Source organism: Asterias rubens, chromosome 18, assembly GCF_902459465.1.
Source record: "Asterias rubens chromosome 18, eAstRub1.3, whole genome shotgun sequence".
Classification (NCBI taxonomy): Eukaryota; Metazoa; Echinodermata; class Asteroidea; order Forcipulatida; family Asteriidae; genus Asterias; species Asterias rubens.
The window spans coordinates 4,870,258-4,898,241 of record NC_047079.1 but is presented as its reverse complement, the minus strand read 5'-3'; the positions used below and the strand labels follow the sequence as shown (position 1 = coordinate 4,898,241).

Sequence of the window (27,984 nt, the reverse complement as noted above, 5' to 3'; positions counted from 1 at the left end):
ATAGTGTTCCTATAGTCACCAATATATTGTCAACATCACCGCACGTTACCCGACTTGAACTCTTAGCGCTTCATCTCTAATAAGTTTTGTTTTAACAAAGTGAACACACTTTGTGTTAGGCATACTCATCCCTTTCCTTGCAAAATGAAAGTCCAATTCAACAAAATTAAAAAACAACAATTTAGGCCGAGTAAAAAAAAAACATGTTTCACGTCCGGGTTTTTCAAAAAAAGGAGGAAGAGGGGCTTTTTATTTTTTATTTTTTATTTCAAGATGGCCGCCATTCTTTGTTAAAATGTCAAATATCCATTTTTTTTTCTACTGCTGAGATACACAAAACATAAATGAAACGATTTAGTCGAGGCATTCAGACAAGATATTCAGATTGTTTTTGCTGAGATCATTTAAAATAACCCTATTTAAAAAAAAAAAAATAATAATAATGTGCATAAAAAAATTAAATAAAAAATAAAATAAAAAAGGAGGCGGCCTGTAAAAAGGAAGCGGGCAGGGACGCGAATCATGGTTTTTTTTTTACTTGGCCTTAAACGTTGCAAAAGCATGATGGATATGAACATTATTATGTCCTACCTCTGCCTCTTTTTACACTCTAGTCCCATTTTTATGGCAAAAACAGCTCATCTCAACTTGCCTTTCTCGAAAGGTATTCTTTTTCTAGTTAGGCAGCTGTTTCGAAATAAAGGGCTGTTCAAAGGAACACGTTGCCTCAGATCGGTCGAGTTGGTCTTTGAAAAGCGTTTGTAACCTATTGTTATCACATGCATTATGATTAGAAAGATATTTTTAAAAGTAAAATACAATGATTCACACAAGTATCACTCGAAATTGCGTGGTTTTCCTTTTACCTCGTCGACAACGCGGTCGGCCATTAATATAGGAGTAAAATTTTTGACGCATGATTGTCTGACCTGAATACATGCAGGAGTTACTGTAAAATACCGCTCTTTGCTTCGGTGGAGGGCGCCCTACTCACTCAAGTTTGGCCATGCAGTGACGTTTCTGAGGAGGGTGGTCCGGAGGGTCCTTTCGGCTGCTGCCTTTATCACCTGCAGGAGTTAGAATTGAAAACACTGCATGAGTCCAATGCAGAATCCGCGGGTGAGCTCTGATGACGCTCCCATAAGCCTGCATTAATTTGGGAAACCACTGTCTCTTTGAAAAATTGAAACTCTAAAAAGTTCCGGTGTGGCAGTAAACAAGTTTTCTACTCTGCTCAAAATGTCACATGGGTCATTGTATTCTACTTTTAAGTAGTATTGATTGTAATGTGAGTTTTGTTAAAGGCACTGGACACCTTCGGTAACTGTCAAATTCTTGGTGTATCCCAACACGCAAAAAATAAAACAAATTTGTAAACATTAGACTCAATTGGGCATCGAATTTGCCAGAGAATAACAAAAAAAAAAAAAAAAAAAAAAAAAAAACACCCTTCTTGAACAAAATATTTGTGTGCTTTTGGATGCGTAAACAAGCTTTTGTCCTGAAATCATTTTAGGTGAGAATTTCCCCCTTTCTCAAAAACTACGCTACTTTAGAGTACTTTAATTTGTCCTCTTCTTTCTCGTTTCTCGTGTTATTTATAATTAATAAAATACAAAAGCAACAACCTCTAATGTGGAAACAGAAATAATTCCGGTGTGGCAGGAGATTCTGTTCTCGGAGATTCTGTGCCCCCGCCCCCGCCCCAACTGTGTACAAAAATCTTCCGATAGCGCCCTCTTTTGAATCATCCTACTCCAGCCCATAATTATTGATTTCCCATGGGGGACAGAATCTCCGGGTAACATAATTCTCTGGGACTTCGGGATGCCATCGGGATCGGGTGGGTGTCGTGGGACCTGACCCGTCTGGGTCAGATGACCCGGAATCTGTTTGAACAGATGTTTTAACCTCACGCAGAATTTGAGTTAAAATCTCTTTTTTTTTCTTCTTCTTTAAACCAGAAATGGGCCAAGCCTCCGTGGATCCGGAATTTGGGTCAGTTCAGACCTCGGAAGTTTTAAAGGTGTGACTGCTTACTATAACACCTCATATATTAGGTGCAGTACTGTATACACCCCTGTTTGCTTACCTTCATAAAAGGATCCCCAGTTATCTTATCCTTCCACTGCTGGTACATGTAGCAAACGTTGAACGTGGGGTTGGCCGGGTCCAAAACGATTGGTCTAGCGGAAGGAAAAAAGGGTATCTTTTTGTACAGATCACAATAATTATGGCATATAGAATGTTAATAGCTGACTTAAGCCATTAGTCTCATGTGTTTCTGTTGCATTCTTTCAGACGTCAGAGAGTTAAAGCGTGAATCAGTTTCATACAATATCTAAGATGTTTAAGAGTTCTTAAGTTTTTAATTGTATGTATTCGAGGTCTGTATGTTTACTGTTATCCAAAAACAATACTGTGGTACAATAAGTGGTTTCCTTTTGCGGCAGTTGCAGATGCCTGTGCCAAGTTCCCCGTTCGATGTTTGTGGTGGCAAGTTAAAAGTTTTGCCTCACAAACATTGAATCTTACTCTCGGTCAAACAGAATGAGTCAGTTCACCTTTTCATGTTGTCTTTCTTGATAATGTCTTGTGTGATGTGCTCATCATTGTGCTTGTACTGCCAAGAAGCGCACAGCTCCTCCAGATTGGTCAGAACCTCCAAGACGCTCCTCAAACCCTGAGCTTTGTTCAGTCGTCGTTCGGGCCTACCTGCCTTCTCCCAAAGGTAGATGGTGATCAACTCCAGAGGGTATGACTTCTGGAGATACTTAGGGAGGAATCTAGACGCCCAATACTTCACCAGACGTATCAACTCCTTCACGTTGCCAGGTTGTTCCTTAACAAACTGCACCTGACGATGAACTAATGAAGGCGAACAGTACTGCCTCGTCCTGTGCCCTTTGCTTAGCATATACCGGAACATTTCTTCATAAGCTAAGCAGCAAAAGTTAAAGAAAACAAATGAACACAGCGTAAACAAAGAACTAACCACTGCTAATTTTATGGAAGGCTGATTCATGAAGGTTAATTTAAACGGGAGAGTCCCACAAGAAAATTGACACAATAGTTTTAAATTGATTTCAATACTGTTATAGATGTTAGATGATAGATTAACTTAAACTTTTACATGTGTTTTCATTTTACTTACAAGAATGAGATTTAATATTGTCAGTTGTGGGAAGAAGATCGACTTCAATCCATCGACTGCCGACATCGATCTCAAACTTCACTACGTACTCATCGTGTTTTATGTCTTTCACGTCTGGGTTAAGCTCCAAAGTGGACGCTATGTTGAAGTTTATTCCTGTAATAGTTTCCTTATACGCATCTTTCCCAATTTCTGCTATGGGTTGCACATAGGGTTTGTTGACGAACGCAACCAGGTCCACGTCAGAGAGGTCTTTCACCATAGTGCCTTTTCCGAGCGATCCGCCCTGCGAATGGCGGAACAGATCACAAGAATGGTTGAATGTACATGTACAAACTTTGTAAAAGATTCAGCAGTCGATTACACAAAGAGTTAGGACTAGTCCTAACTTAGGACTAGTCACAGGAGACTACAGTCCTATAAAGTTAGGACGAGTATTCATCCTTACTCGAAATAAGACTAGTATTAACTCTTTGTGAAATCCAGCCCACGAGTGAAAACACTTTGATATTGGAAGACTTTGGAACACTAGGTGTCAGCAGACTTTACATTTCCTTAATATTTTACGCAGTTCTGAACATGCGGCAGTTACACAGAGAACAGTGGATTTTTTTTGTGACTAACCTTTACGACTTTGTCAACATCAAACTCCAGAATATCCAGAGAGCAATTGCTGTGGACAAATCTGACCACGCGGCTGATTGCTGACTGACACTTCCTTGCGAATTCATTCGTTCCAAGTTGTATGTTCTCGTTGTACCAAGTCTCTAGATCACCCTCAGACAAACACCAGGGTTCTTCATTCTCCAAGACGGACCGTGCTCCTCCCTGCGCGGCCATGAAGTTGCTCCCGGCGCCCTCTGCTGAAGATTTAGAAAGGGAAGTTTTTACACTGATCCGTAAACAATAAAGACCGGCCGGGGTCATGTGGGATTCGTGTCCCCCAGAGATTATGTCCCCCATGGGAAATTAACATGGACTGGACGTGGATGATTCAAATAAAGGGAGGGCACAATCAAAGGAAGTTTGTACCCAGTTCGGAAGGGGGCAAATTTCCGGGAAAGGGGGGCATGGAATTTCTTGCCACATCGGCAACATGTTCACATGGCCTTTATCGCGGTGCCGTATAAAATGATAGGCAAGAAACGTTATACTGTACTTTTAGTCAAAGTGATTATATTTATAAATTCTACGGGCCTGGGTACTTTTGTAGGATACAGAAATTGCAACAAATTGCATAACGATGTTTTTATAGATCTGTGGGTATTAAAATGTCGTTCATAATCATTTAGGCCAAGTAAAAAAAGAAACATGTTTAGCGTCCCGCCCGCTTCTTTTAAATCATCTCAGCAAAAACAATCTGAATGTCTTGTCTGAATGCCTCGACCAAACTGTTTCATTAATGTTTGGTGTATTTCAGTAGTACAAAAAACAATGGATAATTGACATTTTAACAAAGAATGGCGGCCATCTTGAAATTACAAATACAAAATAAAAAGCCCCTCCTCCTTCCTCGTTTTGAGAAACCCGGACACTAAACATGTTTCTTTTTTTTACTCGGCCTTATGTTGACAACATTTTGTCAGGTTTCCAGAGAAGAACTCTCTGGCTGCTATGGATACCGACTTGAGCAAGAATCGATTTTTGTAACAGCAAATGAATTGTTTGAAGGTTTACATGAGGTACAATGCAATGGATGCTAACCTTAATCCATGTTTTAAGTGAATGTATATCTTTTAGCAGAACTGGAGGTACACCTGTATTTTTAATAACCGGCAAATATTATTATTTGATAATGAAATAGTTTAGTTTCAAAGATTAATATAATGCAAAAGTATCGCCTCTTGATGATGAGGTTGCCCTCACCTTTCCACCCTTGACGGACTTTGACCTTCATCAGGAGTTGAGTCTGGAGGGTCTGCCCGGCGGCTGAGGCGATTTCTCTCCCGTTGGTCCCTTGCTGGTAGAGCTGACAGACATTGTTTGTCGGATTGGCTGGGTCCAACACAATCGGACTGAAAATAACACAGAAACAACGATAGCATACTTGAACTGAAGGATGAATTGTGAGACTTTGGGATGCTAGGTGGCAGCAGACTTACCAGGTAAGTTTCCATTGTTTACGTAGTTCTAAGCATGCGCACATTACCGAGAGCAATAAAATTTACCTGGTAGGTCTGCTGCCACCAAGCGTCTCAAAAGTCCCCCATAGGAAGACATAAACTGACGACAAAAAAAAACAATGTTTCTGTCACTGAGGTGATGTACGAAATACTGGTCAGGATGTGGCTATGACCGGCCACAGCCGTAACCAAAGCCGCCTGATGCGGACACGGCTTAACCATTGCATGATAGACTTGTGTATTGAACCTACTCCATCTTGGATCAACCTCCATTGATCCTCCATGGGACTCCAATGATCCTCCATGGGATCCCCAGCATGGGATCCCAATGATCCTCCATTGGATCCACAATGATTCTCCATGGGATCCCCAATGATCCTCATTGGATCCCTAATGATCATCCATGGGATCCCCAATGATCCTCATGGGATCCCCAATGATCATCCATGGGATCCCCAATGATCCTCATGGGATCCTCCATGGGATTCCCGATGATCCTCCATGGGATCCCCAATGATCCTCATTGGATCCCCAATGATCCTCATTGGATCCCCAATGATCCTCCATGGGATCCCCAATGATCCTCCATGGAATCCCCGATGATCCTCCATCGGATCCCCAATGATCCTCCATGGGATCCCCAATGATCCTCATGGGATCCCCAATGATCCTCATGGGATCCCCAATGATCCTCCATGGGATCCCCGATGATCCTCCATGGGATCCCCAATGATCCACCATTTGCAGCAAGTGAGATCCTCAGGACAATGGTGGGAATTAATAACCTTAAAGGAAATTAAACGTATCACCTACTTTATCATTCTAAGCTGTGTAATTGCGCTTTGTGCCAGTGTAGCGTCGTACAGACGGGAGCTAGACCAGCTAGTGACACGCAGTGCCGTCAACCGCGTCAGTGCACGTAGGACCCTCTTCAACCCCTGGGCTTTGCTGAATTCAACGGGTTTCCCAGCCTTCTCCCAAAGGTGAATGGTGATCAGCTCCAGGCCGTATGAATTCTGGAGATACCCAGGGAGGTATTCCTTCGCCCAGTACTTCACGAGACGGACTAGCTCCTTCACGTACCGGGGCTGGTTACCGACGAAGCTGAGCTGATGTTCGGCAAGGGAAGCGGAGTAGAACTCCCTGTCATGGTTGTCGTGAAGCTGCAGCATGGCACGGAACATATCTGAGTGAGCTGGCGGTGTAAAAGAAAACAAGGAAACATTGATTTACTTATAAAATTTTGATTAACATTGGTGCAACCCCTTCATAAGCTGCTCGTGGGGACAACTCATTTAACCAACTCCCCCTTACACTTAAAAATCCCTTGCCATGCACTATAGGTTTGAAAGTACAATACAACAATTTTTAATAGATGGGTCATGTGGTGTTTTCCTGGCTGGACCAGGTTTTTAACCTTTGTCTCTGTTGTATATTTTGCTTGTTGTAAAGAATTTGTGCTGTTGTCGTATATCCGTAATCTGTTTTCCATTTTTAATATTGCTCTTAAAGGCAGTGGACACTATTGGTTATTACTCAAAATAATTATTAGCACGAAACCTTTCTTGGTGACGAGTAATGGGGAGAGGTTGATTGTATAAAACATTGTCAGAAACAAGTAATTTTCCACGAATTTGATTTCGAGTCCTCAGATTTAGAACTTGAGGTCTCGAAATCAACGATCTAAACGCACACCTTCGTATGATAAGGGTGTTTTTTTCTTTCATTATTATCTCGCAACTTCGATGACCGATTGAGCTAAAATTTTCACAGGTTTGTTATTTTATGAATATGATGAGACACACCAACTGTGAAGGCTAGTCTTTGACAATTACCAATAGTGTCCACTGCCTTAATCAATATATTATTATAAATGTATTTTTATATTAATAGTTTCAAAATTTTAATGTGATTGTAGTTGCTGGGCACCTCTGAAAAACAGTGTTCCACTGAGAGGTTTCCCCAGGGTAAAGAAGAAATAAATAAATAAAAAATTAAAATAAATTAGTACTTACAGATATAACATTTAGCATTGTCCGTTGTAGGAAGGAGATCGACGTCAATCCATCGACTATCGACTTGCATCTTGAAATTCACCAAGTATTGATCGGATCGTACGATTTGGACGCCCGGGACACCTTTCAAAGTTGACTTTATGTCAGAAATGATTCTTGACAGGGTTCTCGTATACTCTTCTTTTCCAATCTTCGCAATGGGTTTTAGGTATGGTCTGTTAACAAACGCAACCAGATCCACGTCCGATAGATCTTTTACCATAGTGCCTTTTCCGAGCGATCCACCCTGCGAATGAAATAAAACATCTGGAACTAGGATACCCAAACTACAACCTCAGGTGGGTATAGCTTACAAGAAACATACTAGTTGTCTACAAGAATTCAATTTTAAATGTACTTACCTTGACAACTTTATCAACATCGAAGTCAAGAATATCAGAGGAGCAATTCTTGTGAATGTGTCTGACCACACTGTCGATTGCTGACTGACAGTCGGTTCTGAAGTCATCCGTTCCACGTTGTATGTTGCCATTGTACCAAGTCTCCAGATTACCCGGAGATAAACACCAGGGTTCTTCCTTCTCCAAGACTAATCCATCTCCACGGGTAGACGGGTTTCTCTCTGCTGGCCCGTGATAATGATGTATCATTTGCGAGTCCATGTTGTTTCCGCCCTCTGTGGTAGAAGTTGAACAATAAACTAAATATATCAGCCAACATTGAAACCTCATAGAGGAACACATAGGAGTGAGTTTTGGCGACCCCAACCAGAACATTGGTCAGCGTTTTCGCGTGTTCGGTTGAGGCGCGGTGACGTTGCTGTTCAGACCAACCGCTAACCATAGAGCTTTATATATTGACTAGAGCGCTAACACTCAGTTATACACGCACTAAGGTTTTGAAGCCGTGTGGGTGCATCCATGTTTATGTACAAACAAATACAAAAGCTTGAAATTTGTACGGCAATAGGAGACTTTCCAACGCTAGGTGGCAGTAGACATACCGGGTAAATTTCCATTGTTTACGTAGTTCTGAACATGCGCATAATTCTGAGAACAATGGATTTACCCGGTAAGTCTGCTGCCCTCTATCGTCCCAGAAAGTCTCCCATTGTACAGCTATTTGCATGACAGTGCGCTTGTTCTTTTTTATGTGCCACCGAAGCAAAAAATGCAGTAAATGTGAACGCACAATCTGCTGATCAGCGCACAAACTGCGAGCGTCATGTGCGTCATGGTTAAAAGGCGCGTTTACTTTTTTTTAGTACGGCAATCAAGGCGAAGTTACGGTTTTCGTAGCGCGGACGTACGCAAGTGGACAGTTGCGTACGTATACCATGGAGGTAGGATTAGATGCGCACACGCAGAATGTAAAATAATCGCGGCAATGTGTGTTCTCTTAAAATTCTCTTATTATAACCTGATGCCGATGTTTAAAATTTTAATAACTTCGCACAATCAATTTGAAAAGTAAACAAGTATTCTACTCCGCTCAAAATGTCACATGGATCATTGTATTCTACTTTTAAGTAGTATTGATTGTAATGTGAGTTTTGTTAAAGGCACTGGACACCTTCGGTAACTGTCAAATTCTTGGTGTATCCCAACACGCAAAAAATAAAACAAATTTGTAAACATTAGACTCAATTGGGCATCGAATTTGCCAGAGAATAAAAAAAAAAACACCCTTCTTGAACAAAATATTTGTGTGCTTTTGGATGCGTAAAAAAGCTTTTGTCCTGAAATCATTTTAGGTGAGAATTTCCCCCTTTCTCAAAAACTACGCTACTTTAGAGTACTTTAATTTGTCCTCTTCTTTCTCGTTTCTAGTGTTATTTATAATTAATAAAATCCAAAAGCAACGACCTCTAATGTGGAAACAGAAATAATTGTGGGGTTACACAATCAATCATGAGGCCTGACGCATGATTGTCTGACCTGAATATATGCAGGAATTCGCAAGCTATTTATTTACTTTGCGAGTAAGGTGTTACTGTAAAATACCGCTCTTTGCTTCGGTTGAGGGCGCCCTACTCACTCAAGTTTGGCCATGCAGTGACGTTTCTGAGGAGGTCGGTCCGGAGGGTCCTTTCGGCTGCTGCCTTTATCACCTGCAGGAGTTAGAATTGAAAACACTGCATGAGTTCAATGCAGAATCCGCGGGTGAGCTCTGATGACGCTCTCATAAGCCTGCATTAATTTGGGAAACCACTGTCTCTTTGAAAAATTTAAACTCTAAAAAGTTCCGGTGTGGCAGGAGATTCTGTTCTCGGAGATTCTGTGCCCCCGCCCCCGCCCCACCTGTGTACAAAATCCTTATGATAGCGCCCTCTTTTGAATCATCCTACTCCAGCCCATAATTATTGATTTCCCATGGGGGACAAAATCTCCGGGTAACATAATTCTCTGGGACTTCGGGATGCCATCGGGATCAGGTGGGTGTCGTGGGACCTGACCCGTCTGGGGCAGATGACCCGGAATCTGTTTAAACAGATGTTTTAACCTCACGCAGAATTTGAGTTAAAATCTTTTTTTTTCTTCTTCTTTAACCCAGAAATGGGCCAGGCCTTCGTGGATCCGGAATTTGGGTCAGTTCAGACCTCGGAAGTTTTAAAGGTGTGACTGCTTACTATAACACCTCATATAGGTGCAGTACTGTATACACCCTTATTTGCTTACCTTCATAAAAGGATCCCCAGTTATCTTATCCTTCCCTTGGTACATGTAGCAAACGTTGTTCGTGGGGTTGGCCGGGTCCAAAACGATTGGTCTGGTGAAGAAGCAGGAATAGAAGTGCAAAGCAACATAAAATTATGGGTGTATCAACTATTTTGAACAATAGCGAGTCTCGCATGTACTTTGAGATTGAAGTGCGCGACTTTGTTTCTTCTGACTAGCAATCCAAACCAAGATTGACTAATAGGAAGGCCACCAACATAGGGCTAGCATGCGCTCTTTCAACCGAGTTTTTTTACCAACTGAGCTATATATAAAGATAGCTCAGTTGGTAGAGCGCCTGCACGGTAAAACGGAGGTCGTAGGTTCATCAGTGATTGTTTCTTCGGGTACGAACAATGGAGATCTGCTGATAGTATAGGTTTTCTCTGTCAAATTCGGCAAATGAGCAGTCAATTTCATTTTCGTGCGTTCGAATTAAAGCTGTTTTGCCTCTTCAGTTGTTACTGCGTTTCAAATTCAGAATTCGGTCACTCAATTTCGTTTTGAGTCAAATCAAATTCCTTAAGCACTTTGTTCAATTTAGCGTATCACCATTCTTTTTCGTGACACACACGCCTCAAGAAGCGTCTGCGAATTTGAATGATGCTTTGATGAATTGTTAAATTGAATGAATATTTTGTTAAATCGAATGACGCAACATTACATTTGACTATTCATAAAACGAAATTGAATGACCCTATTCAGTAGTATTCGATTTCGCGCAAAATATAATAGCTTGGTGGTTAAATTGGCTGCTCATTTGCCGAAATTGACCGAGAAAACCTATATAAAACATTGTGGGAAATGGCTCCCTTTCTTAAAAGAAAGGGGCAATTCTCACTCAAAATGTAAAAGACTTCAGGCCTACAGCCTTTTATTAGGCATCTAAAAAGAACAAACATTTTGTGCAACCAATGGTGTTTTTTCTTTCGTTGCTCTATTGGAACTTCGATGAAAACATTAATTTTCACAGAGATTTGTTGTTTTAAGCATGTGTTGGGACACACCAAGTGAGTTACTGTTTTTGGCAACTACCAAAGGTGTCCGGTGGCTTTAAAACAAAGAAAAGTCCTGCTTAATAATTAGTGTTCATTTTGCTCACACAGTGAAGTTGGTAGATCCCGGTTGCATGTAAACGATGCCTAAGGCCATTATTTGGTAAAGTTTGTCCTTCATGTTACGCACAACTCATTAGTTCACCTTTTCATTTTGTCTTTCTTGATGATATTATCTTCAGAGAGATCCTCATCGATGTGCTTGTCCTGCCAAGAGGTACACAGCTCGTCCAGATTGGTCAGAACCTCCAAGACGCTCCTCAAACCCCGAGCTTTGCTCAGCCGGCGTCCGGGCTCCCCTGCCTTCTCCCATAGGTAGATGGTGATCAACTCCAGAGGGTATGACTTCTGGAGATACTTAGGGAGGAATCTCGACGCCCAATATTTCACCAGGCGTATTAACTCCTTCACGTAGCCAGGTTGGTCCTTTACAAACTGCACTTGGTCTTGAACGAATGATGCAGAATAAAGCTGTCTTGTTCCATTCCCGACTTCTAGCATAGACCGGAACATGTCGTCATCAGCTGAAAGAGAAAAACACGTTTTTATTACGACGTCCGGTTTAATTGAAGATGAGAGCATGAATTTGCTCAAACTGCAGACAATAAGCGGACTAAATTATATTATTATAAGTGGACCTTCATGTTCAAGTTAATGTGTTGTGTTGTACTGTAAGTTAATTATGGTGTAAAATGGCAAACGCTTTCAGTGCAAAGTTATTTATTTGCCCTTTTGACTTGTGATGAAAATGTCTTCCCTTAACTAAAAAAACCGATAGTTTTCGGAAACCAATGATGCCATAATGCAAATTCAAATTCGGAAAACGTCAGGAATGAATCAACAGTTCCTCTTATAATGGTTTGGTAAAATGAATCCGAACTTGGAGTTTCTAGTTTAAACACTTGGTTCGTGGATTTAACTTGAACGTGATATAATAATATTAGGGTGCAGAGATTTAACTTGTGTGCTTTGGTGATCTTGAAAAGTATATTGCTGCTCGTGGGGACAACTCATTTAACCAACTCCCCCTTACACTTAAAAATCCCTTGCCATGCACTATAGGTTTGAAAGTACAATACAACAATTTTTAATAGATGGGTCATGTGGTGTTTTCCTGGCTGGACCAGGTTTTTAACCTTTGTCTCTGTTGTATATTTTGCTTGTTGTAAAGAATTTGTGTTGTTGTCGTATATCCGTAATCTGTTTTCCATTTTTAATATTGCTCTTAAAGGCAGTGGACACTATTGGTTATTACTCAAAATAATTATTAGCACGAAACCTTTCTTGGTGACGAGTAATGGGGAGAGGTTGATTGTATAAAACATTGTCAGAAACAAGTAATTTTCCACGAATTTGATTTCGAGTCCTCAGATTTAGAACTTGAGGTCTCGAAATCAACGATCTAAACGCACACCTTCGTATGATAAGGGTGTTTTTTTCTTTCATTATTATCTCGCAACTTTGATGACCGATTGAGCTAAAATTTTCACAGGTTTGTTATTTTATGAATATGATGAGACACACCAACTGTGAAGGCTAGTCTTTGATAATTACCAATAGTGTCCACTGCCTTTAATCAATATATTATTATAAATGTATTTTTATATTAATAGTTTAAAAATTTTAATGTGATTGTAGTTGCTGGGCACCTCTGAAAAACAGTGTTCCACTGAGAGGTTTCCCCAGGGTAAAGAAGAAATAAATAAATAAAAAATTAAAATAAATTAGTACTTACAGATATAACATTTAGCATTGTCCGTTGTAGGAAGGAGATCGACGTCAATCCATCGACTATCGACCTGCATCTTGAAATTCACCAAGTATCGATCGGATCGTACGATTTGGACGTCCGGGACACCTTCCAAAGTTGACTTTATGTCAGAAATGATTCTTGACAGGGTTCTCGTATACTCTTCTTTTCCAATCTCCGCAATGGGTTTAAGGTATGGTTTGTTGACAAACGCAACCAGATCCACGTCCGATAGACCTTTTACCATAGTGCCCTTTCCGAGTGATCCACCCTGCGAATGAAACAAAACATCTGATCACCAGGAACTCGATACCCTAACAACAAACTCTGGCGATAGCTAAATAAGACACATACCGACATACTATACTAGTTGTCTACAAAAAATTCAATCATAAATGTACTTACCTTAACGACTTTATCAACATCGAAGTTGAGAATATTAGAGGAGCACTTCCTGTGAATGTGTCTGACCACATTGTCGATTGCTGATGAGCAAGCAGATTTAAATTCTTTCGTCCCAAGTTGTATGTTATCTTTGTACCAAGTCTCTAGTTCACCCTGGGTTAAACACCAGGGTTTTTCCTCCTCCAAGACTAATCCATCTCCACGGGTAGACGGGTTTCTCTCTGCCGGCCCGTAATCTATCATTGGCGAGCCCATGTTGTTTCTACCCACTGTGGTAGAAGTTGAACAATAAACTAAATATATCAGCCAGCATTGAAACCTCATAGAGGAACACATGGGAGTGAGTTTTGGCGACCCCAACCAGAACATTGGTCAGCGTTTTTGCGTGTTCGGTTGAGGCGCGGTGACGATGCTGTTCAGACCAACCGCTAACCATAGAGCTTTATATATTGACTAGAGCGCTAACACCCAGTGATACACGCACTAAGGTTTTGAAGCCGTGTGGGCGCATCCATGTTTATGTACAAACAAATAAAAAAGCTTGAAATTTTGTACGGCTATTTGCATGATAGTGCGCTTGTTCTTTTTTATGTGCCACCGAAGCAAAAAATGCAGTAAATGTGAACGCACAATCTGCTGATCAGCGCACAAACTGCGAGCGTCATGTGCGTCATGGTTAAAAGGCGCGTTTACTTTTTTTTTAGTACGGCAATCAAGTCGAAGTTACGGTTTTCGTAGCGCGGACGTACGCAAGTGGACAGTTGCGTACGTATACCATGGAGGTAGGATTAGATGCGCACACGCAGAATGTAAAAAATTGCGGCAATGTGTGTTCTCTTAAAATTCCAAATTCACGCAACACATCAAACATGTCTGCGCCCAGGGTGGCTTCAAAACGCAGAGCAAGTTAGCGCTCTAGTCAATATATATAGCTCTATGCCGCTAACCGACTTGTTGAGTCAGTTTGGGCTTTGGTTTGGGGTCGCCAAAACGCACTCTAGGTGAGTAAACTGGGCCCAATTTCATAGCGCTGATAAGCACGAAAATTTAATTAGCAAGAAATTTCTTGATGAAAACAGGATTACCAACCAAATTTCCACGTGATTTTCAGGACAAGCAAACAACAGCTGAATACCAGTAACAAGCAACATGCAACAAATGGAAATGTGGTTGGTAAGCTTGTTATTATCAAAGAGGTAATTTCATGCTAAGCAATTTTTTGTGCTTAGCAGCTCTATGAAATTGGGCCCAGATAGCCACGCAAGAGCTTGTTACATATAGGCCTACACAAATGATGTACAAGAATCATTGGGTGCGTTCGTTTAGCTTCCCTGGGTCGACCCCGGTCTGCCCGCGGTGCGTTCGAATAGCTTTGACGTCATTCCAGGGGCTCACCCGGGTCGGCCCCCAGTGGCCTGCTTGTGCAGTGGGTCAGTTGTGGGTGACCTGAGCTGCACGCCGTTACCACGAGAGGCCGAGTGTGATCATTCGACTAGCTCTTGTCAGGGGCTCACCCGAGTGAGCACCGCGGGGTCGACCCTGGGAAGCTAATCCAACGCACCCTTTGAAAACGGTATATAAGTCTCCACTGTCGCCAGTAAGTGACACACTCATTTTGATCTTGTTCATTGCTGTCATTGTCAGAAATAACATACAGCAAACAAATATTGACAATGCATGTTATAAAGGCACTGGACTCTACTGGCAACTACTCGAGATAAATGTTTAAAGCATAACAAAGTGTATACATGATAACGAGCAAAGGAGAGTAGTCGACAGTAAAACATTGTGAGAAACAGCTCCCTCTGAAGTAAATAATCTTTTGAGAAAGAAGTAATTTCTCACTCAAGTAATTATTCAAAAACTTCAGGCTTGAAGGCTTTCATAAACGCCTCTCTTAAAATTCATGCATGACTTCATATTTCTTATATGGCTTCGTTTTGGGTTAGAATTGTTCAGAACTATTAAGAGAGGCGTATAGGCAAAGAAAGCACACACTTTGTGCAACGGGGTGTTTTTTTAGCTGTTCCGATCCAGTCGGAACAGCTATTGTTTTCGTCGAGATTTTTATTATTTTTATTATTAGCTGTTCCGATCCAGTCGGAACAGCTATTGTTTTCGTCGAGATTTTTATTAGCTGTTCCGACCGTCCGTCGGAACAGGTATTGTTTTCGTCTAGATTTTTATTGTTTTTATTATTATTATTCTTTGTTTCTCCCTAAATCCCATAGTGTTTGTACACGTTTTTGCGGCAGCCTAATCTCCTAAACCATAATACGAAAGAGTGAGTTTTTTATACCAAATTGAAGCTTAGAACATAAGCTTAATTCTTATCGTAAAAAATGTAAAAAATTTTAATTAATAAGCCTGAATTAAGCTTGTGAATATTTAATTAGCAAACCTAGTTAACACCATATCTCAAAAATTAGACCGCCGATCCTGAAACTTTTTTCAGCTATACACTAGTCAGGTCCTGTTAATGTGATTTCCGACATAAAATTCTGGACGACGTCACCATGACGTCATGTAATGCACGTTTTGTGTCTGTGCACAAACACAATGGCTCTTCAAATCTATACTTTAAACTGGTCAAAAACACAATAACTTCTAAATAATGTATTTGTTAGTTTCCTAAATATCATATTATGTGTAGAAAAATACACTGATTCTAATAAGATTTGTTTCAGTCCATAAAAGCAATCAATGTTTGTCTATTAATTAATTAATCAATTAGAATCTTGGCATCATGGGTACAACGTAGTACTTCATAAATTGGGGCAGTCACTTTCATTTCAGTATTTAGACATCTCTATGGCTCTTGCAACACACTGCGGACCTGTATGGGTTGAGGACTCTCGGGGAGAGTCTGAGAAGACGATGTCGTGATGTTTGCATCTTTAATTTGTTTTTGAAAAATGGCAACTAGTAACTAATTAACCACATGACCCTCATTTGCATATTCAATCAGAAAATCTTTGCAGCACCATATCTCAAGAAGTATACAGCCGATTTTAAGACTGTTTGTTGCTAAAGACTCTTTGGGGATTGCAGATTAATTTTGAAAAATCGTGACCTCAAGTTGACCCCTACTTCCGGGTCGGCCGGATGTGGGACCATATCTCAAGAACTATACAACAGATTATAAAACCTTTTTCAGTTATAAACTCCTTAGGCATAAAAATATAACTTTTGACAAACCGTGACCTCAAGTTGACCTCTACTTCCGGGTCAACCGGAAGTGGGACCATATCTCAAGAAATATACAACCGATTTTCAAACTTTTTTCAGTTATAGACTCCTTGGACATTCAAGATTAGTTTGAAACACATTTGACCCCACGTTGACCTTTACTTCCGGGTCGACCGGAAGTGGGCCAATATCTCAAGAAGTACAAAGCCAATGTTCAAACTTCAGTTATAGACTCTAAGGCAATAAATATTAACTTTGAAAAACTGTGACCCTATGTTGACCTCTACTTCTGGGCAACCGGAAGTGGGACTATATACAAGATCTTCACAACCGATTGCTTAAACTTTTTCAGTTATAGACTCCTTGGCATTGCAGATTAGTCTTTGGTAGCTGTGGGCCCATTTTGACCTTTACTTGTGGGTCAACCGGGAAGTGTGACCTAATACCAAGAGCTACACAACTTTTATGAAACTTTTTTTTCTAGTTATATATTCCTTGGGCAATGAAGCACATAATCCAAGCAAAACATCACGGAACAGCTTCGTGTTTGTTCACAAACACTTAATGTCTAGTTATTTTTATTATTATTAGCTGTTCCGATCCAGTCGGAACAGCTATTGTTTTCGTCGAGATTTTTATTATTTTTATTATTAGCTGTTCCGACCGTCCGTCGGAACAGGTATTGTTTTCGTCTAGATTTTTATTGTTTTTATTATTATTCTTTGTTTCTCCCTAAATCCCATAGTGTTTGTACACGTTTTTGTGGCAGCCTAATCTCCTAAACCATAATACGAAAGAGTGAGTTTATTATACCAAATTGAAGCTTAGAACATAAGCTTAATTCTTATCGTAAAAAAAAATTAAAATTGTTAATTAATAAGCCTTAATTAAGCTTATGAATATCTAATTAGCAAACCTAGTTAACACCATATCTCAAAAAGTAGACCGCCGATCCTGAAACTTTTTTCAGCTATACACTAGTCAGGTCCTGTTAAGGTGATTTCTGACATAAAATTTCGGACGACGTCACCATGACGTAATTTAATGCACGTTTTTTGTCTGTGCACAAACACAATGGCTCTTCAAATCTATACTTTAAACTGGTCAAAAACACAATAACTTCGAAATAATTTATCTGTATGTTTCCTAAATATCATATTATGTGTAGAAAAATACACTGATTCTAATAAGATTTGTTTCAGTCCATAAAAGCAATCAATGTTCGTCTATTAATTAATTAATCAATTAGAATCTTGGCATCATGGGTACAACGTAGTACTTCATAAATTGGGTGCAGTCACTTTCATTGCAATGTTTAAACATCTCTATGGCTCTTGCAACACACTGCGGACCTGTATAGGTTGAGGACTCTCGGGGAGAGTCTGAGAAGACGATGTCGTGATGTTTGCATCTTTAATTTGTTTTTGAAAAATGGCAACTAGTAACTAAATAACCACATGACCCTCATTTGCATATTAAATTAGAAAATCTTTGCAGCACCATATCTCAAGAAGTATACAGCCGATTTTAAGACTGTTTGTTGCTAAAGACTCTTTGGGGATTGGAAATTAATTTTGAAAAATCGTGACCTCAAGTTGACCCCTACTTCCGGGTCGACCGGAAGTGGGACCATATCTCAAGAACTATACAACAGATTATAAAACTTTTTTCAGTTATAAACTCCTTAGGCATAAAATATAACTTTTGACAAACCGTGACCTCAAGTTGACCTCTACTTCCGGGTCAACCGGAAGTGGGACCATATCTCAAGAAATATACAACCGATTTTCAAACTTTTTTCAGTTATAGACTCCTTGGACATTCAAGATTAGTTTGAAACACATTTGACCCCATGTTGACCTTTACTTCCGGGTCGACCGGAAGTGGGCCCATATCTCAAGAAGTACAAAACCAATGTTGAAACTTCAGTTATAGACTCTAAGGCAATAAATATTAACTTTGGAAAACTGTGACCCTATGTTGACCTCTATTTCTGGGTCAACCGGAAGTGGGACTATATATCAAGATCTTCACAACCGATTGCTTTAACTTTTTCAGTTATAGACTCCTTGGCATTGCAGATTAGTCTTTGGTAGCTGTGGGCCCATTTTGACCTTTACTTGCGGGTCAACCGGGAAGTGTGACCTAATACCAAGAGCTACACAACTTTTTTGAAACCTTTTTTTCAGTTATATATTCCTTGGGCAATGAAGCACATAATCCAAGCAAAACAACAAGGAACAGCTTCGTGTTTGTTCACAAACACTTAATGTCTAGTTATTATTATTATTCTTTGTTTCTCCCTAAATCCCATAGTGTTTGTACACGTTTTTGCGGCAGCCTAATCTCCTAAACCATAATACGAAAGAGTGAGTTTATTATACCAAACTGAAGCTTAGAACATAAGCTTAATTCTTATCGTAAAAAATGTAAAAAAATTAATTAATAAGCCTTAATTAAGCTTGTGAATATTTAATTAGCAAACCTAGTTAACACCATATCTCAAAAATTAGACCGCCGATCCTGAAACTTTTTTCAGCTATACACTAGTCAGGTCCTGTTAATGTGATTTCCGACATAAAATTCTGGACGACGTCACCATGACGTCATGTAATGCACGTTTTGTGTCTGTGCACAAACACAATGGCTCTTTAAATCTATACTTTAAACTGGTCAAAAACACAATAACTTCTAAATAATTTATTTGTTAGTTTCCTAAATATCATATTATGTGTAGAAAAATACACTGATTCTAATAAGATTTGTTTCAGTCCATAAAAGCAATCAATGTTCGTCTATTAATTAATTAATCAATTAGAATATTGGCATCATGGGTACAACGTAGTACTTCATAAATTGGGTGCAGTCACTTTCATTGCAATGTTTAAACATCTCTATGGCTCTTACAACACACTGCGGACCTGTATGGGTTGAGGACTCTCGGGGAGAGTCTGAGAAGACGATGTCGTGATGTTTGCATCTTTAATTTGTTTTTGAAAAATGGCAACTAGTAACTAATTAACCACATGACCCTCATTTGCATATTCAATCAGAAAATCTTTGCAGCACCATATCTCAAGAAGTATACAGCCGATTTTAAGACTGTTTGTTGCTAAAGACTCTTTGGGGATTGGAGATTAATTTTGAAAAATCGTGACCTCAAGTTGACCCCTACTTCCGGGTCGGCCGGAAGTGGGACCATATCTCAAGAACTATACAACAGATTATAAAACTTTTTTCAGTTATAAACTCCTTAGGCATAAAAATATAACTTTTGACAAACCGTGACCTCAAGTTGACCTCTACTTCCGGGTCAACCGGAAGTGGGACCATATCTCAAGAAATATACAACCAATTTTCAAACTTTTTTCAGTTATAGACTCCTTGGACATTCAAGATTAGTTTGAAACACATTTGACCCCATGTTGACCTTTACTTCCGGGTCGACCGGAAGTGGGCCAATATCTCAAGAAGTACAAAGCCAATGTTCAAACTTCAGTTATAGACTCTAAGGCAATAAATATTAACTTTGAAAAACTGTGACCCTATGTTGACCTCTACTTCTGGGCAACCGGAAGTGGGACTATATATCAAGATCTTCACAACCGATTGCTTAAACTTTTTCAGTTATAGACTCCTTGGCATTGCAGATTAGTCTTTGGTAGCTGTGGGCCCATTTTGACCTTTACTTGTGGGTCAACCGGGAAGTGTGACCTAATACCAAGAGCTACACAACTTTTTTGAAACTTTTTTTTCCAGTTATATATTCCTTGGGCAATGAAGCACATAATCCAAGCAAAACATCACGGAACAGCTTCGTGTTTGTTCACAAACACTTAATTTCTAGTTATTATTATTCTTTGTTTCTCCCTAAATCCCATAGTGTTTGTACACGTTTTTGCGGCAGCCTAATCTCCTAAACCATAATACGAAAGAGTGAGTTTATTATACCAAACTGAAGCTTAGAACATAAGCTTAATTCTTATCGTAAAAAATGTAAACAAAATTAATTAATAAGCCTTAATTAAGCTTGTGAATATTTAATTAGCAAACCTAGTTAACACCATATCTCAAAAATTAGACCGCCGATCCTGAAACTTTTTTCAGCTATACACTAGTCAGGTCCTGTTAATGTGATTTCCGACATAAAATTCTGGACGACGTCACCATGACGTCATGTAATGCACGTTTTGTGTCTGTGCACAAACACAATGGCTCTTCAAATCTATACTTTAAACTGGTCAAAAACACAATAACTTCTAAATAATTTATTTGTTAGTTTCCTAAATATCATATTATGTGTAGAAAAATACACTGATTCTAATAAGATTTGTTTCAGTCCATAAAAGCAATCAATGTTCGTCTATTAATTAATTAATCAATTAGAATATTGGCATCATGGGTACAACGTAGTACTTCATAAATTGGGTGCAGTCACTTTCATTGCAATGTTTAAACATCTCTATGGCTCTTACAACACACTGCGGACCTGTATGGGTTGAGGACTCTTGGGGAGAGTCTGAGAAGACGATGTCGTGATGTTTGCATCTTTAATTTGTTTTTGAAAAATGGCAACTAGTAACTAATTAACCACATGACCCTCATTTGCATATTCAATCAGAAAATCTTTGCAGCACCATATCTCAAGAAGTATACAGCCGATTTTAAGACTGTTTGTTGCTAAAGACTCTTTGGGGATTGGAGATTAATTTTGAAAAATCGTGACCTCAAGTTGACCCCTACTTCCGGGTCGGCCGGAAGTGGGACCATATCTCAAGAACTATACAACAGATTATAAAACTTTTTTCAGTTATAAACTCCTTAGGCATAAAAATATAACTTTTGACAAACCGTGACCTCAAGTTGACCTCTACTTCCGGGTCAACCGGAAGTGGGACCATATCTCAAGAAATATACAACCAATTTTCAAACTTTTTTCAGTTATAGACTCCTTGGACATTCAAGATTAGTTTGAAACACATTTGACCCCATGTTGACCTTTACTTCCGGGTCGACCGGAAGTGGGCCAATATCTCAAGAAGTACAAAGCCAGTGTTCAAACTTCAGTTATAGACTCTAAGGCAATAAATATTAACTTTGAAAAACTGTGACCCTATGTTGACCTCTACTTCTGGGCAACCGGAAGTGGGACTATATATCAAGATCTTCACAACCGATTGCTTAAACTTTTTCAGTTATAGACTCCTTGGCATTGCAGATTAGTCTTTGGTAGCTGTGGGCCCATTTTGACCTTTACTTGTGGGTCAACCGGGAAGTGTGACCTAATACCAAGAGCTACACAACTTTTTTGAAACTTTTTTTTCCAGTTATATATTCCTTGGGCAATGAAGCACATAATCCAAGCAAAACATCACGGAACAGCTTCGTGTTTGTTCACAAACACTTAATGTCTAGTTATTATTATTATTCTTTGTTTCTCCCTAAATCCCATAGTGTTTGTACACGTTTTTGTGGCAGCCTAATCTCCTAAACCATAATACGAAAGAGTAAGTTTATTATACCAAATTGAAGCTTAGAACATAAGCTTAATTCTTATCGTAAAAAAAAATTAAAATTGTTAATTAATAAGCCTTAATTAAGCTTATGAATATCTAATTAGCAAACCTAGTTAACACCATATCTCAAAAAGTAGACCGCCGATCCTGAAACTTTTCTCAGCTATACACTAGTCAGGTCCTGTTAAGGTGATTTCTGACATAAAATTTCGGACGACGTCACCATGACGTCATTTAATGCACGTTTTGTGTCTGTGCACAAACACAATGGCTCTTCAAATCTATACTTTAAACTGGTCAAAAACACAATAACTTCGAAATAATGTATCTGTTAGTTTCCTAAATATCATATTATGTGTAGAAAAATACACTGATTCTAATAAGATTTGTTTCAGTCCATAAAAGCAATCAATGTTCGTCTATTAATTAATTAATCAATTAGAATCTTGGCATCATGTGTACAACGTAGTACTTCATATATTGGGTGCAGTCACTTTCATTGCAATGTTTAAACATCTCTATGGCTCTTGCAACACACTGCGGACCTGTATGGGTTGAGGACTCTCGGGGAGAGTCTGAGAAGACGATGTCGTGATGTTTGCATCTTTAATTTGTTTTTGAAAAATGGCAACTAGTAACTAATTAACCACATGACCCTCATTTGCATATTAAATTAGAAAATCTTTGCTGCACCATATCTCAAGAAGTATACAGCCGATTTTAAGACTGTTTGTTGCTAAAGCCTCTTTGGGGATTGGAAATTAATTTTGGAAAAATCGTGACCTCAAGTTGACCCCTACTTCCGGGTCGACCGGAAGTGGGACCATATCTCAAGAACTGTACAACAGATTATAAAACTTTTTTCAGTTATAAACTCCTTAGGCATAAAATATAACTTTTGACAAACCGTGACCTCAAGTTGACCTCTACTTCCGGGTCAACTGGAAGTGGGACCATATCTCAAGAAATATACAACCGATTTTCAAACTTTTTTCAGTTATAGACTCCTTGGACATTCAAGATTAGTTTGAAACACATTTGACCCCATGTTGACCTTTACTTCCGGGTCGACCGGAAGTGGGCCCATATCTCAAGAAGTACAAAACCAATGTTGAAACTTCGGTTATAGACTCTAAGGCAATAAATATTAACTTTGGAAAACTGTGACCCTATGTTGACCTCTACTTCTGGGTCAACCGGAAGTGGGACTATATATCAAGATCTTCACAACCGATTGCTTTAACTTTTTCAGTTATAGACTCCTTGGCATTGCAGATTAGTCTTTGGTAGCTGTGGGCCCATTTTCACCTTTACTTGCGGGTCAACCGGGAAGTGTGACCTAATACCAAGAGCTACACAACTTTTTTGAAACCTGTTTTTCAGTTATATATTCCTTGGGCAATGAAGCACATAATCCAAGCAAAACAACAAGGAACAGCTTCGTGTTTGTTCACAAACACTTAATGTCTAGTTCTTTCATTATTTTTGTGCAACTGTGATGAGTCAACATTTTTTACAAGTGTTATTTCATGCATGTTTGGATACACTAAAGTGCCCTTGCGTTTCCCGAACTCACTCTAACCTGGAATTGATCCAAACGGCTTAGGGACCCTCTTAGGTTCCTGGGATCCTCTACGGGGGTTATACGAATCTTGACTCGGAAACCAATCACTCGAAGATGAAGATTGGTAATCTTGTCCACCTCTGTATCCTCCACCAGAACCACTACTGTATCCTCTTGTCACTGGAGGCTCGTCCTCCGGCTCGGCCTCCTTTGTTACATGCTGCACTAACTTGACAGCAGCATAGGTGCCTACGGCAGCTGCAGCAAGTGCTGCACCAAACGTAAACCACGAGCCTGCTGATCCTTCGTCTTCATTCTTCTTTTTGCCCCCCGACGCCATTTTAACTCAAGTCACTTGCACGGTCAATTCTGCAAAAACAAGAGAATGTTGTGGAAGTTGCGCTTTAAAGGGCCAGTCACACTACTGCAGCTATGACGAAAAACGATAACGATTATAACCAATGTCATAGTGCGAAAATGTTGCTCCAAAATGGATTGAATTTTATTTTCTCCAACTTTCCCAACAGGCTGAACGCCCCCCCCCCCCCCGTGTCGCTGCTGCGCGCCACTGAACTTTTTATTTCATATTCGCCCCTCCACATAAGGCCAGGTTAAAAAAAGAAACATGCTCAGCGTCCCCGGTCGCTTCGTTGTTAGAGACCGCCTCGTTTTTTCTTTGTTTTTCTTTTTTACGGAAAATAGGGATATATTTTAACGATTTCAGCAAAAGAAACTAAGTTTTGTAAAAATAGCCCGGCTCATTGTCTAAAAGGCATTGGACACTATTGATAATTACTCGAAACAATTATTAGCATAAAACCTTACTTTGTAACGAGTAATGGGGAGAGGTTGATAGTAACATTGTGAGAAACGGCTCTCTCTGAAGTGACGTAGTTTTCAAAAAAGAAGTTATTTTTCACGAATTTTATTTAGGGACCTCAGAATTAGATTTTGGGTTCTCGAAATCAAGCATCTGAAAGCACACAACTTCGTGTGACAAGGGTGTTTTTTCTTTCATTATTATCTCGCAACTTCGACGACCAATTGAGCTCAAATTTTTACAGGTTTGTCATTTTATGCATATAATTATGTTGAGAAACATTAAGTGAGAAGACTGGTCTTTGGGCTTTAAAAAGTGTTGCGTCGGGCAGTCACTTTTTGTTTAATGTCTTGTCCACCTTTTTTTTGCGAAATAACAATGTATATATACTTGAATTTTTTAAAGGCCTGCAGTGGACACTATTGGTAATTGTCAAAGACTATAGCCTTCACAGTTGGTGTATCTCAACATATGCATAAAATAACAAACCTGTGAACATTTGAGCTCAATCGGTCATCGAACTTGCGAGATAATAATGCAAGAAAAAACACCCTTGTAACACGAAGTTGTGTGCGTTTGATTTATAGATGGTTGATTTCGAGACCTCAAGTTCTAAATCTGAGGTCTCGAAATCAAATTCATGGAAAATTACTTCTTTCTCGAAAACTATGGCACTTCAGAGGGAGCCGTTTCTTACAATGATTTATACCATCAACCTCTCCCCATTACTCGTCACCAAGAAAAGTTTTATGCTAATAATTATTTTGAGTAATTACCAATAGTGTCCACTGCCTTTAAAAGAATGTCTGTATTAACGGCCCTCTTGAAAATATAAAATATAAAGCCCCCTCCTCCTTCCCTTTGTTATAAGAAACCCGGACGCTAATTTTTTTTTTTTTTTACTCGGCCTAGTTATGCGTTACGGGTCTGCCCCCGTAGTATAGCATAGACTTGACTCAAGTCCCAATCCCGTTCCAATCTCAGAAAACTATTGTTTTGTGATGCTCTGCATTCCCTAACCCGTTCCGCACGCCGGGACCACACAATAGCTACATTTGACGGCGGCGGATATGCTCAGGGACCTCCCGCACCATAAAGGGACTTGAATCAAGTCTAGGAATATTAAAGCCGGCTGGTGACAATAGTGGTAGGTACAGCCGTGGCTTGTTTATTGACCGACCGAAGTCCGTTTTACTTAAAACAGTGTCAAAATCAATTACAATCTCATCGACAAATGGAATCAACCGTCTGGTGGTAGATAAAAAAAATGATAAACACGTAAATAAAAAGTGTAGACCTTGTGTATGGTAAGGCAATAGCTCTCCTGGCGGCCTTACACTAATATTCGTATTACATGTATACTAAAACACCCATATCGTCCCCGCCCGACTTGGTCATCGTATCGAATAACCAAAATGAATGATAATAATGATAATAATAATCATTTTGCAAAAAGGAACCAGACTATTTTGTTCTTCCAGCCTCGGTTTGGTAACATACATTGATATCAATGGGCGAAATTAAAGATGGTTGCAACGAAGGGCTAGTATGCCATATAAGATGCAATCAAACAGTCAAAACCAAAGAGACAATCTATCTATGTTTTGTGTAAGACAAGGCGGAGTGCTCGGGTGGTTGGTAGACTTGACTCAAGTCCCCATCTCGTGCGAGTAATTTTATAAGGTCAGTCCCATTGCCTAACATCAGAAAACTCTCACCTTGAACTGCATTGACCTCTCGCACGAGAACAAGACTTGAATCAAGTCTAGGTGGTTGGGTGGCCGGGTTGGCGTAGTACGTAGGCCTATCTTTCCTCGCCTTCCACCTCTACTCTAGGACCCCGGTTCGAATCACGACGGGGGCACTACACGTGGATTGGGCTTTCAGTTCAGTTCCTTTACCTGATTGTGTGGGTTTTTCATGGAACAATAATATTATCTGGTGCAAGTTTTCCTTCCACAACTAAAACTAAAAGTTCATTCCTTTGTACTTGGCTACCTCACATACCAGGGGAAGGCCTAAAAATTTGCTTTTTTGAGTAAGAGTGCGTGGCTTTACAGTAACAATGAATGATACGAGAAGAATGTTACAGTTGAACGAGTTTAGATACAGGATGAATGGAGCAAAGAAACACCAATTTCAGATTATTGAGTCATTGATCAATGTTATGCAGTCTAAGAGCATCAACAATAGTGCCAGATGTCACAGTGGTTACTTCTAGTCTATACTTCTATCTACTTCGGTACTCGGTGGAGGCAATTCAATTCAGTACTTCAATGCTGTCGTACAATAATGCATGTTTACAAAAGCAATAAAAATAAAAAAAATAATAGTATGAGGTATGATATAAACAATGGTTCAATAAGAGGCAGCAAATTAAAGACATCATTTAGGTATAACTGTAAAGGGTTTAAAGTGACATGCTTTTGTTCTTTCCTAGACGATAGGATATTGAGTCTGTATGTATTATACCCAGGGACTTCTTATCCATGACTATCCTGGTGTCATGTGTTTTCAGTAGGATAACAGGAAAATTGTTCACAATCAAAAACTGAATGTTTTTTTTTTTTCAAATCATCTATCAAATTTTTTAACAATAACGTGCACTTCATGGTGTGTTGAAATTTTTAAAGTTTTGGTTTTCGTTGCGAGAGACAGTCCGACATTAACAGTGCTTATGCATGCACGACATTGGAGCAACGTCATATGTTTTCACACCTTTCATTGGTTGGTATTTTATTGAATATTCAGAAGCTAGTATGGCGTGCAAAATAAATCAAAAATATTATTCAATTACTACTTAACAAAATGTAATTACATTTTTGTCCTAAGGCATTATGGCTACTATATTAGAATCCAGAGATATCATAAGGCATGAAAGTAAAACACCCCATCCCCCTTGAAGCAAACACACTTCATAACAATCCGTTTTCCCCTATTTCAGACCAGTAATGTTTGGTTTCAGGAGATAAGAAACCAATCTATGATATTTTCTCTTGAATGTAGACTTAATATTTATTACGCTTATCGGAATTTATTACAGTATACAGTTAATCCAAAAAAATGTTGTTGTAATTTTCACTTAAAATATTTGAATTTGTTCCCCATATTGGCACACCATAGAATCCCAAATAGTAACCACCTCACGTGATCCATCTAGAGACTAACGCAGAATGAAACTCAATCTAGCAGACAGTAATTGTTTTGAACTTACGAGGTTGGATGATGTTTCTTTGACTCATTTGAATGTTGGCATAATAATGTACCAAAAATCAATCATTTTATAAATGTTTGAGCATAACCAACGACAGGAAACTTTATTCTCAGCATGATTAAGCCTGGTGAAAATACAGGCCGTGAGTAAACTGCATAGCTTCTGTCACCGGTGCAGCTTGCACAATCTCGCGGTAAAACGGGAATCAAAGTTGGGGTTCGAAAACATTATGAGGGTCGATAACGTATGACGCTACGATAATGCCGAGGGATTTCTCTTGTCCACGACTATTTTATTATTTCCAAACTATTCTCCTTATAGTTCTACTTACACACTTCAAAGAGGTATCTAGTTGAACCATATTCTTCCAAGTCCTACGACCATAACGACAGCATAATTATGTTGAACATGGCGAAGAGACAAAGTAAAGTTGTAAAAACCGGCCGCAGTCGACTAATAATA

General features: G+C 39.4%; 1 protein-coding gene across 4 annotated transcripts; it reads right to left on the bottom strand.

Moving 5' to 3' along the window:
* Positions 1-840: 840 nt before the first annotated feature.
* LOC117302114 (2'-5'-oligoadenylate synthase 3-like) lies at positions 841-27,984 on the bottom strand. 4 transcript variants are annotated; one of them, XM_033785911.1, is made up of 17 exons: positions 27,854-27,984; positions 26,027-26,209; positions 23,507-23,857; positions 13,220-13,488; positions 12,800-13,085; positions 11,210-11,588; positions 9,971-10,061; positions 9,330-9,402; positions 7,694-7,968; positions 7,293-7,578; positions 6,091-6,472; positions 5,021-5,169; positions 3,779-4,017; positions 3,155-3,440; positions 2,565-2,940; positions 2,093-2,186; positions 841-1,067 (listed from the first exon to the last, which is right to left on the bottom strand). In XM_033785911.1, the coding sequence occupies exons 3-17, from the start codon at positions 23,826-23,828 to the stop codon at positions 987-989; spliced, it is 3,588 nt and encodes a 1,195-aa protein (XP_033641802.1). In that variant the 5' UTR covers positions 23,829-23,857; positions 26,027-26,209; positions 27,854-27,984; the 3' UTR covers positions 841-986. The 4 variants fall into 4 exon arrangements, with proteins under 4 accessions (XP_033641802.1, XP_033641804.1, XP_033641801.1 ...); XM_033785913.1 differs by lacking the exon at positions 26,027-26,209 and having other exon boundaries at positions 7,694-7,882; positions 7,952-7,968; XM_033785910.1 differs by lacking the exon at positions 26,027-26,209.